The sequence below is a fragment of the Typopeltis vanoorti genome, chromosome 8 (genome assembly GCF_054136105.1).
Source record: "Typopeltis vanoorti isolate ZY-2024b chromosome 8, IOZ_Tvanoo_1.0, whole genome shotgun sequence".
In the NCBI taxonomy this organism is placed as follows: Eukaryota; Metazoa; Arthropoda; class Arachnida; order Uropygi; family Thelyphonidae; genus Typopeltis; species Typopeltis vanoorti.
This window is the reverse complement of record NC_143556.1, coordinates 150,384,921-150,406,926: the sequence shown is the minus strand read 5'-3', so window position 1 is coordinate 150,406,926 and position 22,006 is coordinate 150,384,921. Positions and strand designations below refer to the sequence as shown.

The window sequence follows — 22,006 nt, the reverse complement described above, 5'->3', positions numbered from 1 at the left end:
AGGTTATCCGAACCCCATTGCAGGATGGGGTTCGGATAAGGTGTTGAGGGTGGTGATGGTTGATGTTCTGTAGGATGAAGTGAGTTGTGTAGGATAAGGCTTATCAAATGCAAGCGAGGAGTGTAGTGTGCTGTCATCTGCAAAACTGTGTATTGGGTTGCAGGTCAATTGCAGTAAGTCGTTGATGTACAGCAGGAACAGGGTTGGTGAGAGGACAGAACCCTGTGGGTCCCCAGCATTAATTGAGTGGTGTGAGGATAGGGAGCCGTCCACCATCACACACACTGTGTGTCCAGACAGAAAACTAGTAATCCACCTACAGAAGTCCTGTGTCAGACCGAATGATGGTAGTTTGCCTAGTAGGCCTTTGTGCCAGACCTGGTCAAAGACTTTGGAGATATCTAGTGCAACCACTTGAGAGTCGCCAAACCTCTCCATAGCATTTGTCCAGAGGTGGGTGACGTGAGTAGATCTCATGTTGATCGACAGTGGCAGAATCCATACTGACGGTCATTTATTTGGTGAGTGTCTTCAAGATAGTGTAGGAGGTGGGAATTGATGATTTTTTCCATTACCTTTGACAGGACTGAGGTAAGCGAGATAGGCGGTAACTGGATGGCAGTGACTTGTCACTCTTCTTGGGAATAAGCTGAATATAGGCCAATTTCCAGTTTGCAAGATAGATTCCTGTGGAGTAGGAGAGTATATATAGGTGACATAGGAGAGGGGGTCAGTTCTGGAGCACAATTTTTCAGAACAATTGAGGGAATGCCATCGGGGCCAGGAGACTTTTTTGTGTCTACTTGGGAGAGTATTTTTCCGATTTCATCCTGGAAAAAGGATATAGGGGGCATTGTATGTTGTGTGTCTGGAACGGTCGGGGGACATTTATCATCATCAGTTATGCATGCATTTGAAGCAAAGTATGAGACCAGAAGATTGGTTTTTTATGTGGGTGATGAGGCAGTAGAGCCATCAGGGTGTGATAGGGGTGGGAATAGTGCTGGACAGAAGTTGCAGCCAACTGCTTTGGCAAGAGACCAAAAGGCTCGGTTGCCGTTTGGACAGGCTGCTAGTTTCCTGCTTTTTGCTCTTTCAAACTCTGTTTTGGAAGTGTTGATTGTTTTTTTTGCATCTATTACAGGCTTCGGTGTAAGCTTTGAGGGAGGATGAGGTTCTTGATTTCAGTCGGTTGTGGTATGTCTGCTGTTTCATCTCTACAGCCTTGGCACATCTTTTGGAGAACCAGGGTTTCGTTACGGAATGGCAGTTTAGAGTGTTGTGTGGAATGTACATATTCATGCCGGTGAGGATTACTTTGGTAATAAGCTCAGTGCATATGTTTGGGTTGGAAGGCCGGAAACAATAGTCCAACCATGGGAATGCAGTATAGAAGTTGCGGAGGCTGTCCCACTTAGCACTGTTATAGTACCAAACTACTGTTGTATGGGAGTGTCTGTGTAAACGTTGTTGCATGGGGGAGATGAGCACTAGGTTGTGGTCAGAATTGCCTAGGGGGATCACTACTTTCACTGTGTATTTGGAGGGGTCATTGGTGAGGAAGAGATTTAGGGTGTTTGGGGTGTGGTTTGGGTTATTTGATATTCTGGTTTGCATCTGGACAAGTTGTGTAAGGTCGTTGGTGATGGCAAATGTTTCTGCATCTCTGTCTGCAAGATCTGTACAACTGGAGGAGGAAAGCCAACTAGTGTTGTGGATGTTAAAATCTCCTAGAAGGATGATTTTGCTGTTGGGAAAGTGGGATTGGAGAAAGTCGACTTTTAGGGAGAGGAAATTAAAGAGCACAGGGTAGTTGGTTGCATTGGGGGAGTGATAGAGGCAACAGATGAATTGAACTGAGTGCAGAAGGGATATTTTCAACCAAAGAAGGTCAAAGTTGGGTGATTCTAGGTTAGGTGCTCTCTGGCAAGGTATGTCTGAGCGGATGTATGCACAGACACCACCCTTGGGGCAAAAGTTGTTGAAGAGTGAGTAGTTTGGGAGGTTGGGATAAGTGGATAAGAGGTGAGATTTGGGTTTCTACCAGGAAGTGTAGGTGGGGTTTGGTAGACTGTAGGTGGTAGTGGACTATTCAGGTTTGAGTTTAGGTCACGGATGTTGGTGAAATGGATGTGTAGGGTTTTGTGGGACATTTGTTGGACTGCATGGGTCTTGCACATTTCCTATGCGGTGCTTGCCAGCTGGTCTCCATGGTGGCTGCTAGTGGCATCACTTGGTTTTTTTCACCAGTTTATCTCGTCTGTAGTTGATGGTCCAACTGTTGTCACCATTTTGATGTTTTTCTTCGAGTTGTCTTCGAAGCTGGCATCTTCATTCTCTTTGTGCAAATGATAAGTCTGGTTGTGCACGTATGCGCAATTGGGGGCAGGTGTCTTTGAACTTGTTGTTGATTGCTGTTATTATTTTTGATGTGCTTGTCGGAGTGTCACAAGTCACTTTTACTAGGCGCAGAAAGTTTGTACTGTCCATCATTTTATTTATAGGCCCGAAATGATGGCACCTGATGATATTCTCGGAATCAATGTTGCATTCTTCGGCTAGTTTCTTGATGTCCTCTTGTAGTAATTTTCCGTTTTCCGTCGGGAAGTTCAGAATGATGCCATTGAGTTTTTTTGTCTTCAGCCTCCATCAAGTCGTTTACCGTTGATGCAATTAGATCGCAAAGTTCTTTCACTGGCGGAGTGGAGCCTGCGTTGCGCTGGTTTTCGATTTGATCTAACCTAGCTTCGACTGGACATATTTTGTTGATGAAAGTTTCATTTAAAGCATTGATGGGCTGGTTGAGATTTTCGACACGTTTGCCTATGTTCAGAAGTTGTTTTACTAAAGGAAGGCATAGCGAACAGAAGAACAGCTGGTTAAGTTCAGTAAGTAGCTTATGTGCAGCTTCGTCAATTTTCGTGCAGGAAGCGTGCAGCCAGTGGCAACAGAACTCATAGAATATGCCCATTTTTTGTCTGTGACACCGATTTTGTAGCTGTGGCATGAAATTGGATTGTCGGTGGTGATCGACGGCACTGTGCCGGCAAGACATGTGGTGTTCGTTCGCCGTTGGCTTTTAATGCCGCCATCTTTGCTGCGTACGGTAGCATCGTGTGCGCTTACACATGGCTGATTTTGAATTGGAAGGATAGCTGGTTTAATACACTAAAAGTACTTACAGGTTGTACTGAAGTATTCCGCTGCTCGGCACCCGGTTTCCGTTTGATGGTTAATTTCAATGGAAAAACACTCGCAATAACGGTAAATTAGGGAGCACAATCTTATAGTAGCTTGTTCACTCATTTTAATCTCATGTTCTTCTAGACCAGATTTTTTCCATTTCTTAGAGAAATGTAAGACTGATGTTCAGAAAGGCATATAGAAACAGATCAGTCTTTGTCCAAAAGTAGAATAATCTGCAGTTGCATGGGACTGAACAGACTCCAAGTAACATGATAGATGGAATTTTATCTTTTGGAGATGGTCTTCTTCTTCAAGTGTCATTCCCCTAGAAGGAGGTTGGCAACATCTATGTAATATTTTGGCATCAATCAGAAGAGTCCTGTCACAAAACTTTTCTTTCTTTTGCTGCTCTGGAACATTTATGGTAATTCAAGCCAGTCCAGTCCTTAATGTCTTCAAACTACATTTTCCTGGGTCTACCTCTCCTTCTTTTCCCATCCAGTTTCCCTTCTAATATTAATTTCTGAATGCCTTCTTGTCTAGTTAGATGTCCAAAATATTTAAATTTTCGTTCTTTAATTATTTTCATTAATGTTCTTTTCATCATCATCATCATTTTTTATTTTTGGTTTAACCAATAAGAATACAATTTAGTCGGCTAAATCCCAAATTGCCAGCCCATCCTCGTTCGTTCAGTATCCAAATAGATACCCAACAGGGTGCACCACGAGAAGATGAGGATTGGGCATTAGGTCAGAAGCCCTGGTCAGTTCTCCTCATTCCTTTAAAGGCTATGTGGAGGTCTCCTCTCAGTTATACAGGGATGGTACAGAAACATGACAAAATTTCTTGCCAGCTGGGGCGTCGCCCGGTTAAATGCCCCCGTTGTTTTCGAAAGGGAAACAGGGCGAACAGCGAAAAGTCAGCTACTGGAAAAAATCTGAAAACACACCCCAACTCAACATTACCAGAATTAAAGATCGGTACTATCAACATAAGAAGCCTGAATGGTAAAGAAATGGAGCTAGCTGAGGAATTAGATAAGTACCAGATCGACATAACAGGGGTGATTGAAACAAAAAAGACAAAAACTGGTGAGATCTTTCTGAGCAATAAATACAAAATGTTATATTCAGGCAATAACAATCAAGGAAAAGAAGGAGTAGTCATAGTATTCAACACAAAATACGAGGCTAATCTTCTTGAATGGCAGGTAGTCTCAAGTAGAGTGATGTGGGCTAATATCAGAATGGGGAATTGGACAATGACACTTATTTGTGCCTATGGTCTCATAAAAGGTCTACTAAAGTAGAAGTGGAGGAATTTTTTGAGGCTTTAGAAAAAGCAACTGACACAATGAAATAGGAAAAGTTGGTCCTTGTTGGGGATCTAAATAGCAAAGTATGAAATGATTGTCAGTCATACAAAAATATTTTGGGAAAATTTGGAGAAAAGAGCAAAGCTAATAATAATAATGGCAAATATCTGTTGGATTTCTGCTCAGGACATGAACTGGTTATTACTAACACCATGTTCAAACATAAAAATGTGCACAAATTCACATGGAGAGAAGAGGCTAGGAATAAGAAAAGTCTCATTGACTATGTTACTGTTGATAGTGATGTTTTCTCCCTGGTGCAGGACACCAGAGTGTACAGAGGATTTGAAATTGGAAGTGATCACTATTTAGTCTTGAGCAGGATAAAATTGAATTTCTTACTGAAAAGAATAACATGTAAGAAAGTTTTATAGCGAATAAAAGTTGAGCAGCTCTCAGATGTGAACTGTAGACTAAAATACACAAAGATTATTGAAGAACAAATGAAAGAGTTTGAGAACAGGAACCAAACCTTGGAGATTCAGTGGCAAGCCTTGAAGAAAACCTTGATGATTCAGCCAGAGAGGCATGTGGTGAGATTGTCTGCAAGGATAGAAAAATCAGAATGCCATGGTGGACACAGGAAGTTAAAGAGGCAGTAAAGGAAAAGAAGAAAGCATATCAAAAGTTTTCCTGGCAAATAAGTCAGATTATGCTCTTAAAGAATACAGACAAATGCAAGAATGCTAAACACTGTGTAAAACTAGCTAAACAAAAGTCATAGGAGGACTTTGGTAAGAATATAGAAAATAAATATCAAAAAGGTGGCAAAATATTCTGGAGGTTATTGAAGAAGCTTAGTAATGGAAGAAAGAGTGCTGTAAAAGGAGTTAGAGATGATAAAGGTGACATGAAAACAGAAGAAAAAGATATCCTGGAAGTATGGAGTAATTACTTTGAAAAACTGTGACGAATTCCCGATGATTAGAGTAAAGCTTTCATAGTATCCATATATAAAAAGGGAAATAAAACTCAATGTGAGAATTACAGAGGTATATCCCTATTAAGTGTTCCTGGCAAGATCTATGCAAGTATATTTGAGAAACGATTGAGAAGAATTGTGGAAGAAAAGCTGGGTGAAGAACAAGCTGGATTCAGACCAAATAGAGGCTGTCAGGATCAGATCTTCACTTTACGACAAATAGTCGAGAAAGCATGGGAATATAACAAAGATCTGTATTTAAGTTTTGTTGATTTGGTAAAGGCATATGACAAGGTGCCAAGAGAGAAGCTATTCAATATGCTACAGTTATATGGTGTCAATAGGACATTATATCAAGCAATACTTAGTTTTTATTTGAGTTGTAAGTCAGCAGTTAGAATTGAAGGAAGTACAGGAAAATGGTTTAATGTTAAATCTGGTGTGAGACAAGGATGTACATTATCCCCTCTGTTATTCATTATCTATATGGATCACATTATGAAGGAAAGTGGTATTAAACATGATATCAAAATTGGAGATGTTAATATATCAGCTCTTTGCTTTATGCGGATGATGTTATACTTCTAAATAAATCCACTACAAGTCTGAAAGATTCTCTGACTAAATTGAATAACTGTTGTAATAGATATGGTATGAAGATCAGCAATAAAAAGACAAAGACAATGAAAATAGGCAGAATCATTGAAAATGTCAACTGTGTTGTGAATGGAGAGCCTGTGGAACAAGTAAAACATTTCAGCTACTTGGGCACGATTTTTAGCGAAGATGGTAAATTAAATATAGAAATAGACAACAGAATCAGCAAAGCTGGTATGGTGAAGTCAATTGAATAAATTCATATGGAATAAGAGAGAAATTAGTCAGAACACTAAATTAGCTGTATAGAAGACAGTGTTCAAACCAGTTTTAATTTATGGATCTGAGTCAGAAGTAAAACATTTGACCAAAGACTAGAGACCACAGATATGAGAGTCCTGAGAAAAATTAGAGGCATGAACAGATGGTATCAATGGCAATATCATATTAAAAACGAGGATATTAGGAAAGAACTTGACATTGTCAGCATCCAGGAATGCCTTAGCAGAGCTAATCACAGGTGGTATGATCACTTAAACAGAATGGGTGATGAAAGATTAGCAAAACAAGTGTTCTCTGCCAGGTTGGCAGCAAAAAAGAGGAAGACCAAGATATAGGTGGATTGATATGGTACAAAGTGCCTTAGACGATAGAAATATAAGATCTGATAATGTTGGAGTCTTGACAAGTAACAGACTGATTTGGAGGAAAATTGTAGATAGGAAGTTAGTAATGATGTAATTTTTTTCATGTAGTACTATCATATCCTGCACCACTTAAGGGTACTTGACAGGAATTTGATGATGATGATTTTCTTTTCATTTTTACTTTCTTTAAAACATCTTCGTTTTTCATTTTCTCTGTCCATGATATTTTCAACATTCTTCTGATGGTGCACATTTTGAAAACTTCTAATTTTTTCTCTGCTTCTTTAATTTAGAGTCCAAGTTTCACTGTTGTAGAGAAGGCTTGACCAGATATAGCATTTCATTAATCTTTTTATTGTGTCTATGTTAGTGTCTCTGGATGTTAGAACAGTTTTCACATCAATGTAATAATCTGGCTTATCTTGCTATCTCTATTCTTCTTTTTATTTCTTTAAACGAATTTCCTCCATCTGTAAACATTTGTCCCAAATATATAAAAGACTGAACCTGTTCAATTTTCTTTTGGTTAACAGTTATGTTTAGTTTCTTATTTATTGTTTTTTTTTGATATAATCTTGCACTTTGTTTTCTTTAGGTTAATCTTTCTACCAGCCGAGGTGGATGAAATAGCCAGACCGCCCCAGCATTTTTCATAAATCAAAACTTCATCAGCATTCTACTTTTTATCATGCAATTACCCCCCCCCTGTTAATCCCTTAATGGCGATTTTAGAGCCACCGGTGGATTAGCTGTGGTGGAGTGACCTTTATGTGTACTGTGTTATTTGGAATTTACTTTACTGTCCTTCGATGACCTTCTTTGCTGCACAATTTATTTATTATCTCTCTTCCTGAAAATAAAATCAAATTTCACATGTGCAAAATGAAATAATCAATCCTGAAATGACAGATCAGCCTTTGCAATTCATCTGTTTAGTAGTAGTAAATTTGCTCTTTCATTCTTCAAATCAGTGCAACAGAACAAGACAACTTTATGTTCTTTCACTTTACTGACAATACAGAAGCAATTATTTTTTAGAGAATTTACAAATGTTTGTTTGCTTTGAAAATATTATGTCAAATATTTATATTTTTTAAATAACATTTATTGGAATGAATATGACCTTTTGCTTTCTTTCCTTGCAAAATACCATTATATGGATTGTCACATTTCAGTTTTAGAAATGAATTTTTTTGTTGTTATTAACAACAAATGATGTTAAACTGCATTACTCAGTTTCCATTTGTGAGTCTTTTTTAGTATCAAAAATTTACATCCAGTGATATTTTAGCAGGAACTCCCACTTTCGTCTTTTGCTTAAAATTGCAGCAATTTTTTTTTTTTTTTGTAGGATGCATATTATAATATACAGTATGTAGCCACTGTAGATATGTTGAAAATATATTATCAAGGATATCCTATATGGAATGTTTCAAAATTTATGCTCATTTTGAAGATTTTCTACACCTCCTCCCCCTCCTGGAACTCAATTACATAACTACTCTAAATTTCAAACTGTTTTGAAAGCTTTCACAGGCAGTATTCAAAATCGTTTACTTTTTCCCGTTTTCACAAAAGAAATAAACAATAATGTTGTACCATTGAAGCTTCTAATTCTGTAGTATTTCTTTGCAATCTAAAATCAGCAGTCTACACAAATTCTTCTAAGTTTTAGAAATACTACGATATATTTTCACCATGTAAAACTGTTCATATGCATACCACACAAAAGAAAGATCAGTAGTGTTATTTTTGTTTCTTTTTCTTAAAAAAAATTCTAAATATTATCACTTCTACTGCTGCTGGTTGCTATTTCTGAAATAATCTACGTCTTAGAAATACTCAATAATAATCCTCTCAGCTGAAGGAATAGCTAAAGGCTTAGATTACTCTCACTGATATTGAGAAAGAAAAGAGTCAACACTTAGCCAGAAGTCACACTAAAGTGCCTCAAGCTGTAGTGCAGAATACATCAAGAATGTCTTTTATCATTTTCAATTGTTGATTAGCAGACATATTACACAGAAATACTGATATTTCATTTACAGGCTGATACAGTATTTATGTCAAAATAATTTCTTAACTTATAATGATCAGATTCACTTTTATTATCGAAAAATTATAAATCATTTGATACAATTATCTTGAAAAAAAGGATTTGAATTATTTAAAAGAAAAGGCATATATGTGTTACATAATCATTTATTATTTTTGGGGGGGGGGGGGTATCTGCAGATTGAATAGGTCGATAACTCTTATAAACATAAATCATTTGGGGGACATGGTTGCATTTTAGTGTAAAATAGTAGCAAATGTCTAGTTACTTCAAGAATGCCACGTATCTAAACTAGAAGAAAATGTCACTATATCTGCTGATGTTAGAACTCTTACATTAATAAATTTTTTCTGGCATGATTTCTCTATTAGTCATAATAATATCAATTTACAGATTTCTGCCCTCTTGTATTCTCCCATGTTATGAGCAGTGATTTCTTCTGTTTGTACTACAAAAAAAAAAACAGATAACAGAAGAAGAAGAAAAATATGTGGCAATTTCTTTTTCATTGGGTGAATTCACAATGTTCTTTTTTTTTGAGTTTTGAAAAGAAATTGCAAATGATTATTGTCTTATTATTTTGCCAATATCTGATATAATTATGAGTGACATTTTACTGTTTTTCTCCCACACGAGAAAAAGAAATAAGGCAATAATATTGTTGAATCTGTAGAACTTTATTGTAGTGGAAATTTTTATTACAAACTTTGCTGTCTTATAATAAAAAATAATATTAGTGCTACTTTAAAATTTTCTGTATTCTTATTTATTAAAAACAATCTTAAAATAGGGAAATTTCAAACAATTATATTAGGCAAGTTTGTAGTATACAGAATGTTTCAAATATTAAGAAATAAATTAAGAGAATGATATATAAATCTCCCACAAAAGAAATTTGGAATCCACAGCACATCAATGCCATGTGTTGGTAAGAGGAAAATGTTCACGTTATTATTATTTTTTTAATCTTTTGGTTAAATAATTTACTTTTCAATTGTAGCATGTTTTCCCGATTGATAAAAATTGATAATTCATGAAAAACAGAATTTGAGTATTATGAGATAACGTGAGCATCCTCTGATGCCGATTACTCTGTAGTTCAGCATCAGAAAATTTCAAGTAAAAGTTAATGGAATTTATTCCAACATGCATAGAACTTGGGCTGGAGTCCCACACGGTTCTGTTTTAAGCCCACTCCTATTTCTCATATATATGAACAATATCCATCCTCACATAATAAATGACACAAAAATAGCATGCTATGCAGATGATATAGCAATCTGGCACACAAGCAGTAATCCTCAACAACCTAAATAATTCAATTAAAGGCTTAGAAAGATGGGCAAAGGAACTTAAACTACAAATAAATCCAGAAAAAAAAACAAAACTGAGCATCTTCCCCACTGATAGAAAAAATAGACACAATTACAACCCTCAAATCAAAATATATAATACCAAAATAGAAAAAACAGTCTCCAAAATACTTAGGCCTAACCCTAGATACTGAACGAGATTTACAACTCATATTACAAATATATCTAATAAAGCTCTTAAAAAGCTCAATATCATCAAAAGGTTTTGTAGAACAAAGTGGGGTGCAAAACCGAAGACACTCAAAACTACATGTACGGCACTCATATGACCCACTATGGAATATGCCTCATCAATCTGGACTCCACCTTCTACTAGCTCAAATGAAAAACTTAACAGAGTACAATCAAGAGCAACAAAAATTATCATAGGTGCAGCCTCATCCACAAATAATTTAAAAGCTCAACAAGAGTGTGGGCTTCATATACTAGAAGACAGAAGAAAACTCTCCATAGTTAAATTCACTAACAGAATCAGGAGCCACCAACAGGATCACATCTCACTCAGGACTTTTGACGCCTGGAGAAGAAATCTAGACTAAAGAGATCATCTACGTTACAATGTGATCATGAAATTAGAAAAGAGATTTACCTAGAGCACCTATCCATTGAAATAAGCAAAGAGCCATTCTTTTCCACTATTCTACCAAAAAACACAATGATAAATTTAAATCTCCTCGAACCTTGTTCAAAAAAGGATTCGCAGCAAGAAAATAAAAGAAAAGGACTTGACACTATACACCACTTAAACAATCCAAACCATGTCGTTGCCTACACTGATGGATCATCTGATGAAGCACTCAACCAAGGAGGTTCAAGGGTTTTCCTAACTCTACCTGGAGGTGAGGAAATGCAAATCAAAACCACAGCTGGCCAAAATACTGTACTATAGCGAGGTTGCAAAATCCTCTGCAGAGGATTTTTAAGGATGGGGCATAAGTCTTGCAGACTCCAACTACAAGAAGAAAGGAATGATCATCCCCAGCCCTTGAATACTAAGAGAGAGAGAGAGAGAGAGAGAGAGAGAACTTAGCGTATCGGTTCGTATGTATGAGAAACAGGTGAGGGCTTGAAAAAAGTTAACATTTTTCTTGCAGATTTGGAGGTAATAATTGCTGTTTAACACTCCATGAAGACAGTTGTTCCAAACAATAGATGTGAATGGAATAGTAAAGAAAAAGAAGCTGGACTCTTGTTTTCACAGACTCAACATCAAGTAAAAGAATAATGGTTACCAGTTCAGTAGAGCAACGACCATGGAAGTACCTACAGAAAAGACAAAGGGGTTGGAATACTGCATCTATGAGATGGAGGTTGATGTGAGCCAGTGAAAGAGAAATCATCTGAGCCAAACTGCTCTCCAATGGACAGCGTCAAGAATTTTTAGGTTTACCATCCTAAATAGGTGAACAGTATTCTAAGAAAGGGCAGATTTAGGATTTATATATACAGGTAGATAGATGGGTGAAATGTGGTACTAAAAGTAGATCAAAAGAATATCCTGAGAAAGACTAGAGTTTTTTTCTTTTTATTTATTTATTTATTTTTATCCCAAACATGAAAGGTACAAGAACCAATAGCACATCAGAGACACGTGCAAGGTGCAGGTAAGGGTTGTGAAATTAACATTCTTCTTAAAGAGCTGTAGGTTGAAACTGTTGGGAAACACATCATGAGGAAGATAGAATAAATCGGGAAGAGGAAAATTAGGTTTGGACTCTGCAACTGTACTGGAAAGGGATGTTGAAAAGCTGCTGCTCATGTTTTAATAGCCTAATAGCAAGAGGAGGAAATATGTTTGCCAATTCACTAGTGCAGTGCCAATGGAAGTACCTGTAGAAGAAACACAGAGCTGAAACGTTGTGTCTGTGAGAAAAAAGTTGAAGTGAGCCTGTGAGGAACAGGTCATCTCTGAGCCGAATTGCTTACAACATCAAGAATTTTTAAGGAGGTTTTAGGTTCATCATCCCAAATGTGTAAACAGTATTCTAAGGATGGCAGATTTGGGATTTGTATAGGATTAGTAGCTGGGTGGATGTAAAACAGCTTCTTGAGCAGAAAATAATGCTTAGTTTTTTTTAGAAGTTGAGAAGCTATAGATGTGTTTGTTCTCAACACTTTCTTAGCCAATGGCTACAGTCCCAAAAAATCAAAAAATAAATAAAATTAAATCCCTGTAATCGCAACACCCTCCCCAGAGATTACTCAAGATCTATCACCATTCTATATATCCAGGGCACATCTGAAAAATAATACAACCTTACAAACCTCATAGAAAATTGGCATTCCTTATCCACTCAAACAAGACCAGCCACATTCCTAGACCTACCAGGTCCCTTGCAGCTGCAAACTGTTCTACTATAGCCAAACAGGCAGGACAGCCAATATCAGAATTTCTGAACACAAGGACTACATCCAGTTCCACCAATATAACCACTCAGGACCTGCTGACCATGCTTTGGACACCCATTCTATTACACTGCAGCAAATATAAATACGAAAGGCTGTTCCTCGATGGAATTTGCCTCACCCCTGAAAAACTTTCCGAACCTCAACAAATTTAAGTGAGTGAGATCGGCCCAAATTTGGAAAGCATTAATTCTCAGATCTTTAGCCCACTAAAGAGTACAATTTAGGAATCTAGCCCAACTTTGGCTAGAGTCCTAAATTGCCTTTTTTCAGCCTCATTTGCCCAGTGTTAGTGCCAGCATGCACACATCTTTTTTTTTTTTTTTTTGTAATCCCTGATAATGGCAATGTAATGTTGCAAACTATAAGAAAGTATCGATTAAAGTTTTTATAATTAATATTTTAGCATATGTTATTTCTGAAAAAAATAATAGTCATGAGTTCAGATTTCAGGTTAAGCCTATTTATCAGAATTTGTAACCCACAAACCTTCAACCTATCCTCATAGAAAGCATTCCACAGGCCTGTCACCAGCTAAGTCACTCATTTCTGAATCTTCTCTACCACCTTTTGGACCCAAAGAAACCCAGGTGACCAAATCTGTGTATGGTAGTCAAGATGTGGCCAAATCATGGCCTTATAAAGAGATAATAACTTCACTATCTTTATTTGATAGCATATTTTCAACATTCGAGTAATCCTTTAAGCTATTTTACCAACTTTTGCAATATGCCCTCTGAACTTCAACTCTCTATCTACCTTTATCTCCAGGTCTCTAGCCTCATCAACTTCCTGCAATCCAGTAAATATGATACACAGTATGCCACTTTTCAACTCAAAGTGCATAATCTTACATTTTGCAACATTAAATTAACAATCATTATTCTTTTCCCACAATGCCAATTTATTTAAATCATCCTGTAGGCTATTCATCACCATTATCAACTATCGCTCTCCCCAGTTTTGCATCATCAGCAAACAACTGAATATTCCCTCTTAAATCTTTATCTATATCACTGATATACAAATTAAATAGTAGTGGCCCTAGTAGAGAACCCAGAAGTACTCCACTAGTCACCCTGATTCTTCAAGGTTACACTCCACCATATATTACTCTCTGGTGTCTCTTTGCAGCCACACCCCTATCTATGCTACTGGCTTCATATCTATTCCCATTTACTCCAACTTTTGTAATAGTTTTCCATGTGGTATTCTGTCAGATGCCTTTGCATAGTCCAGCAATATCATGGCATAGCCATTTCCTTTATCCAATTCTGTTGTCACTTTATTATAAAATGTGAAGAAAAAGCTGGATGTCCACTTAGAGTATTGCATCCCTATCCACCTACCTGAATTTTACATTTAACTAACTTTTCCAATACTTTACATTCATCCTTTACACATGTGTCATTCATGTAACATACAAGGATATGGTGAAAATTTGTAATTAGCAATGTTAATAACATTTTTGTTGCATATGTACTTAAAAAATGGAAAAGAATATAAGGGGGGGGGGGTTATAAATGTGAAGAAGCACAAACCTGCTTTGAATAAATTCTTAACCTTGTGTTTAAGAATTTGTTGCAAGAGTTAGCCAGTCTGTTGTACAACTATTGATATTTAGTTTTTCATTCCAGGTACTTCAATCCTGTTTAACCTCCCTACTGGCCAATGTGGATGAAATAGTGACACCAAATTGCACTTCTTATCCATGTTATTCAATGGGTTTTAGAGCTTCATATCCAGATTTATCTGGACGTCTATAGACGTCGTGGCCGGTTGGGGGGGAGGTAAAGTAACTGAGAGTTAATGTCATCCTTGATAGACTTAAGTTTTCTATTAGAAGGCTGGAATAAGAAAAATAATATTCTTTAATAGTCTTCTGAAATCTTTTACTGTTCTTATTTTATATTATCATATAAAATTTTTCTTAAAACTGAGCTTACTTTTCTTTTTTTTTTTTTTTTCAAGACTACAAAATCTTGAAGATTCTTACCTGAATAATAAATGTTTTTCCACCCCAACCAGGAGTAGTGCCAATCATACTCATGTAGTTAGCTTCATTAATGAAGTTGTCTATACCATGAAATACTCCCTGAAAATAAAATTCAATATTTTAACTCAATGTTCATTTATAGATGAAATATGAAAATATCTATATTTTCAGCAAGAAACATTTTCAGCTACAATCCATCATGATCTCTAGCAGTATAACTATCATAATGAAAGTTCTCAATACAAAGGATATATACTCTTTTTTTATACATTTATACAATGTCTGTTAAGTTATTTATTCACATTTGAAGTCTAGTGGATGCTGTATGGTCACTCCCATACCTAATAAGGTCTCGGGAGTACTTTCTTCTAGAAAAAGTGGAAAGGTCACAGATGCCCATTCGATACAAAGATAGTAAGAAAATCACCAACATCCATGCCCATGGTGGGATTTGAGCCTGCAGCCTATTGGCTGGAGAGTGGATATGCTACCCACTCATTGAAACAGACCAACAACAAGGATAACCTTATTCCTTCTTCCTTTGGCATTGAGAAAAATCTTCACACTGTGGTTCATCTTCATTATACCCTCTTTTACCTTACGGTGTTGTTGAGGGTTTATTAATCATCAGACCTCAAACACCATTCACAGGATAAGGTGGTCAGCCCTACGTCCCAGTGTATCCTATGTTCTGTAGTGTTGAGTTCAAGGTCAGTTTGTCTGCTTTGTGGGATGAAAAACCCTAGGATAAACTGGGGAAAACCCTACTGTCCAGGCCCAAGACTGGCTAACTTGGCTATGGCTGAGGAAGATCCTTCAGCTCCTCAAGTTACCAATGGGAACTGAACCTAGGACACCCCTTCCCAGGCATATGGTTGCAAAGCGCACAGCCACTAGGCTAACTGCATTCTTTTCTTCTTTTTTTTTCCATTTATGAATAGGGAAATATACACAGAAATAATCATAACAAAAACTCATGGAGATATAGTCTATTAGAATTAAAGTGAACCAAGCTGTTCTGTCTTGCCAAATGATACGGAAATGTCAGATAGCTCACGCGTCTCATTTTCAAAAAATGAAGTTTGCTTATGTATTGCCAAAACTGTTTTTTTTTTTTTTTTTGGTCGTCCTCTGCATCAATTAGTTGGTTTGTATACAGCAAGAGCACTGAACATACATGAAGACATATCTATGCTGGTGTTCCAACCATCTCAGTTTTTTTGAATTGTCTTTATTAGGGATCTTCGCTTTCTTTCTTTAAGAACAGTATGAGGAATGTGATCCTGCCATATATATCCTAGTATTGTTCAAAGGCATGTTGTCCCAAAGCTATGGATGACATTAAGCTCACTGAGCAGGTGGTTTTGTATAGATGAGTTTTGGTATTTGTAATGATTAGATTGGATTTCGAAATATTAGACTTTTATGCAATCGAAGAGCTTTGTGCTTTCTTTTCACTGTATCAGAGCACTGATATAGGAACCAAGGCACTGAAAATCATTTACTTTTTCAAAATGTGGCCATTTAGCTAATATTTCCATCTATTCTGTTCTTTAGGACTTTAGTTTTACTGCAATTGGCTGCCAACCCAATCAGTCTGCATTTTTACATAAATTATCAAGGTGGTTTTGGGCACTCTGAATGTTAGAGTCAATCAGTACATTATCATCTGCAAAACAGACTGCACGTGTAGACTTGTCCAGCTGAATCGTCAACAATTATTCCATACCCATTTCCTGTGAGTCTGAATACATAATCAAGGGTGATGGATAAAAAGATATGATGCTAAAAAGTCTCCCTGAAGAACAACTGGAAATAAGAAAGCTCTCAGTCATCTCTCTCCATTACTCTTGCTTGATAATTCTCATACAGTTCTGCTACTGCTTTCAGTATTTTCAAGGATTTGCTGTAATAACTGAGAATTTTGAACATCTTTTGTCTATTGAATGAATTAAAAGCTTTTGAGAAATCTATGAAGTATAAGATTAAGGGAAGGTTTTATCTCTTGATCCTTCTAGCAACTTTCTAAGGAGTGGATGTGTTGAATAATGCTTCTGTTTTTCAAGAAACCTGCTTCATTTTTGAGTAGAAGAGATACATATTGCTCAATTGGGTTTAGTAGCATCCTGTTATAGATTTTTAATATTTCTGTTGTGGTAGGAAGTGGTGTGAATCCTCTGTAATTTTCTGAGATGTTTTAGATTGCCTTTTTTTTGGGGGGGGGGGGTATATCTCTGGCATGGGCAAGTGGGTTTTTTTTCCCCCAGAAACTCAGATTTCTTGTTCCATAAACTCAAGAAAATCAGTCGTAGAATACTCACTATCTCAGACAATAAATATATAGTGTTAGGATTAGGGACCACAAGATGACAGCACTTGTCAGCTGCCTCTCTTCACCAGATGCCCGATATTATTAGTGATAGTCTTGGGCCTGAAATGAAATATTGAAGGAATTAAATACTATTTTAAATCCTTTCCTAATGTTGTTTCACTCCATTAAACTTTTAACATGAATTTCTCCCAGCACTTAAGCCTTAACAGAAGGTTATTCCATTCCATTTATTTCAACTGACAAGGCCTGTGATAGATGGGGCAAAAATTTTACCTATTAAATAAATAATCTCAAATAAGTGATCTGATACCATTTTGTTATTTACTGTAACATTAAAGTAACATAACAAAGATATTGCATAAAAAAAAAATATATATTTTGAAGGAAGTTTGATGTCCCAACTGGAAGTGACAGTTACTTTCACAAAAGCAAAATGACAAGGAAAGTCATAGTTTGTCATACTTGACAAAGAGAATATGTTTGTTTATATACACAACTTGAGAAAAAGCCAACTAACTGCTTTTATATATATATCAAGCAATTATTGCCTTTTAACACCCTGTATATAGATAAAAGGTAACTAACACTGGGTTTATGGGTCATAATGATTTAATAAACCTACTAGTTTTGCCACTTAAGCTAGTGGCTTCATCTGGGTTGGGATGAACAAACAAATATACAACAAGGGTAAAATGAGAATCATTACATCACTAAAAAACACCAAATGTGTAAGAACTGTTACGTAAGAATACAAATACAACAGAAACATGTGGAGCATGAATGCTATAATCATGGTCAATCACTGTTCAGCAGGTGTGCCCAATAGTTTGCAGAAAACTTAATGTGAAGTGTTTAAAAATCTAATGAGTGATTTCCAAATGTCACACAAAATCATTCCTTGGTTTCTGTTTAGAGTGCCTTATGAATGGATTATCATTGTAGCCTCTTTGATGTTGTGGGAGCTGAAGTTATCTTTTATGTACAGTATTGAGCTCTTATCCCATTCAATGTGGTGGTGGGTGTGGGAGAAATGGAATGCCAGGCCTGAGCTGTCTTCTCTGTTGTTATTGAAGTCTCCAATATGCTCCTTTGGTCTTATTTCTAAACTTCTTGATGTGTGTGCTCTATGTAATTAAAGTCAGCATCCATGCTCCACGTGTTTCTGTTGTACTTGTATTCTTGTATAATGGTTCCTACACATTCGGTGTTTTTTAGTGGTCATGATTCTTATTTAACTCTTGTTGTATAATTGTATGTTGTATAATTGTTCATCCCAACCCAGATGAAGCCACTAGCTTAAGTGGTGAAACTAGTAATCCAAAAAAAAAAATCAGCTAACGCCTTTTTATTCCCGCATATAGGGAGTAGGCGAGGCTGTTTAGCCCTATCTAACTTTTGGAGACTGAGTGGGCAGTTCAATCTCCACTGGTACCCAATCAGAGATAGCTGGCTCAAGGCTATTACTAATTAAGCTGCATGCAGTGAAAAGAGACGGCTCAACAAGTGCCACCATCTCATGGTCCCTAACACATGTATTTTAACGTGTGTTAGGGACCATGAGATGTAGAACCCGCATTATCTGAAATAATGTGGGTTCTACAGTCGATTTTCTTGAGTTTATGGGACGAAAAACCCGCTTGCCCATGCCAGAGATCGACTAACTCAGGAACCGGTCGAAAAAAGGCTTAGAAAACTTTCTTCTAGTTGCTGACTAGATCCGAAACCAAGAAGTCTTTCTTGGTTTCGACCAGAAAAGATGGAATCATTAAGAGACATGAAAGTGGCGCTAGTAATACAATGATTGTGCGAGACCTGGGATACAGCGAGTCTATAGTTTGGACTATATTAAATAAGAGCAAAGAATACAAAGAACAAGGAAAAGTTGCTACTGCTTCTTTAAGCATGCAGATCACCCGAAATGGAAGCCATTTAATGATCGAGATGAAGCGACTTCTATCAGTCTAGATTGAGGATTATAACCAAAAAAAAAAGAATACCTCTTAGTACATGTGTTAGGGACCATGAGATGTAGAACCCGCATTATCTGAAATAATGTGGGTTCTACAGTCGATTTTCTTGAGTTTATGGGACGAAAAACCCGCTTGCCCGTGCCAGAGATTGACTAACTCAGGAACCGTGCAGCCCTTCGTGCAGCCAAGTGCCGTGGTGTGCAAACGGCACATCTACTGAGCCACACAGGCAGTGAAACTAGCAGGTTTATCATTACAACCTATAAATCCAGTGTTAGTTACTTTTTATTACATTAGTTTTTTGGTCGAATAAAACAACATAATTACTCTGTATATATATATATATATAAATACACACATATATACAGGGTGTTTCAAAATGGTGTATACAACTTTGCAGGAGAATAGAGAATAACTCAGAAGATGTACAAAAGTTGAGAAATTGTCATAATGTGAAACATCAATTTTTTGATCATGTAACTTTATTATCAAATGACAACACTAGATGGTGTGATACATCACACCATTTGAAAATGTTAACTTTTGATGGTGCAGAGCAAAAATGTTGTGTGCTTTGATTTGAGAAAACTAAGTTTGCAACAAGTTTAGAGGAATTTACACACACACAATACAGCAAAGAACCTGCTAGTAGGTGCATGCTACAAGTGGCACAACAATTTTGTGGAAACATGCTGTTCTGTGCATCACCGAGGCCAACAGGAAGGCCATGTGCTGTCAATGCTGTTGTGGAAGAAGTTAGAGAAAGTTTCCAGGAAAGTCCTGGAAAATCAACCAGACAGATGTCTTGTCAAATTGGAATTCACATGTGATTGTGTGTGCCATGTTTTACAACAGCGTCTACATTTAAGGCCCTATAAATTTACTCTTGTACAACATTTAAAGAAAGACAGTAGGAGAGAACAAAATGAGGACTTTTTTGGACATGATCATTTTCAGTGATGAGTGCGCTTTTCACATAAATGGGCAAGTAAACACTTACAACTGCAAAATTAGAGAAAGCGAAAATCCACATGCCATTGTAGAACATGTTCATGGCACCCCAAAGGCTAATGTTTTTTGTATGACAAGCAAGAAGAACGTGTATAGACCCTTCTTTTTTTTTTTTTTTTCTTCTGAGTCTACTGTTACTGGTGGTATGTATCTGGAAATGCTGCAAGGGTACCTAATAACACGATTAGATGACAATGACCATGATGGGCGTTTACATTTCTATCAAGACGTAGCATCTCCTCATTACCTGATAGACATAACGTTGCGCCTCAACACCCATTTTCCAGGCAGATAGATTGATAGAGGGGTGCCTGTAGCATGGCCACTGCGTTCCACTGACCTTACCGGGTTAGATTTTTTCTTGTGGGGCTTTGTGAAAAGTTTGAGTGTTTGTACCACCACTACCAGCCAATTGAGATGAGCTGTATTCCAAAATTACCATTGCCATGGCTGAAGTTACACTAGATATACTCTGCCACATGTGGCAGGAAATTGATTACAGATGGGACATCTGCAAAATTACTGGAGGCAGTCATATCAAACTTTAATTGTTTGTGTTGAAACTTCAAGTGTTATGCTACATTTGCATGGTAATAAAAATTGGTGATCTATCACTATTTACCTTCTATTATCATTCAAACGTATAGTCCCTTTTGAAACACCCTATATTATATATACACTCACACACAAATAAATAAATATATATATATATATATATATATATATATATATCAGTGGCGTCGTAGGATCATTTCGGTTGGGTGTGCTGTCATGTTTTCCAGGAGGGGGGGGGGGGGCATGGAGACAAATAATCACATCAACAAATTTTTATAATTATTGATTTAATTAAATAATTACATCAATAAATGTCTTTTAGCTTTTTTTATCTAATTATTTGTCGACGTAAACTATAAATGCATTATTTCCATTTTGCATCGATTTTAATGATCTTTAATGGTGGGGGGGGGGGGGGGTGGGGGGGGGGGGGGGTGGGGGGGGGGGGGGGTGGGGGGGGGGGGGGGTGGGGGGGGGGGGGGGTGGGGGGGGGGGGGGGTGGGGGGGGGGGGGGGTGGGGGGGGGGGGGGGTGGGGGGGGGGGGGGGTGGGGGGGGGGGGGGGTGGGGGGGGGGGGGGGTGGGGGGGGGGGGGGGTGGGGGGGGGGGGGGGTGGGGGGGGGGGGGGGTGGGGGGGGGGGGGGGTGGGGGGGGGGGGGGGTGGGGGGGGGGGGGGGTGGGGGGGGGGGGGGGTGGGGGGGGGGGGGGGTGGGGGGGGGGGGGGGTGGGGGGGGGGGGGGGTGGGGGGGGGGGGGGGTGGGGGGGGGGGGGGGTGGGGGGGGGGGGGGGTGGGGGGGGGGGGGGGTGGGGGGGGGGGGGGGTGGGGGGGGGGGGGGGTGGGGGGGGGGGGGGGTGGGGGGGGGGGGGGGTGGGGGGGGGGGGGGGTGGGGGGGGGGGGGGGTAAGAGAAAGCCTTAAACTCTGCCCCACAAAAACCCACTATTTGGCTTCGATACGTGGATGATGTGTTCGCAATTTGGCCATATGGCTCAGATACCCTCCACTCCTTCCTAACACACTTAAACAACCAACACTCCAGAGTCCAGTTCACCTTAGAAAAAGGGGGAAAACAATACCTTCCCCTTCCTAGACACTTTAATCACTCGCCAGCTTGATGAATCTTTGGTTTTCTCTGTTTATAGAAAACCTACCCATACAGGCAGATACATTCACCAGCAATTCCCCATCCCCCTCACAACAATACGGGGTTATAAAAACACTATATAACAGGGCAAAATTAATCTGCTCAGATGACAATGCCCTAAGCACTGAACTAAACCACATCCTCAACACTTTCTTAGCCAATGGCTATCTTCTTCTTATTGTGCTATCTTCTATCGAAGGTCAGCGACCATCTTGGCGAACAAACTGCGCTCTTGTGCTAATCTGAGCAGTTGTGCACTGCTCTTTCCTGTCCACGTCTTGATGTTGTCAAACCATGATATTCTTTTTCTTCCTCTAGTTCCTTTGCCACCAATTCTTCCTATCAAAATAGTTTGTAGAAGTTGGTATTTGCTGTTTCTCATGAAGTGGCCAAGATATGATGTTTTTCGTTTCTTGATTATTTTTGTACAAGATGT

At 38.2% G+C, this 22,006-nt stretch overlaps 1 protein-coding gene across 2 annotated transcripts in view; it reads right to left on the bottom strand.

Moving 5' to 3' along the window:
• Positions 1 to 22,006, bottom strand: part of LOC150104424 (glutamate dehydrogenase, mitochondrial-like) — a 214,610-nt gene that overhangs the window by 126,947 nt on the left and 65,657 nt on the right. For both annotated transcript variants that reach the window (XR_016548701.1, XM_090397011.1), the window contains exon 4: positions 14,562 to 14,660. Coding sequence is in view for 1 of the 2 variants with exons in the window: in XM_090397011.1 (XP_090253137.1) it covers positions 14,562 to 14,660 (99 nt within the window). In the remaining variant the exon portion in view is untranslated. The remainder of the gene's footprint in view (positions 1 to 14,561; positions 14,661 to 22,006) is intronic.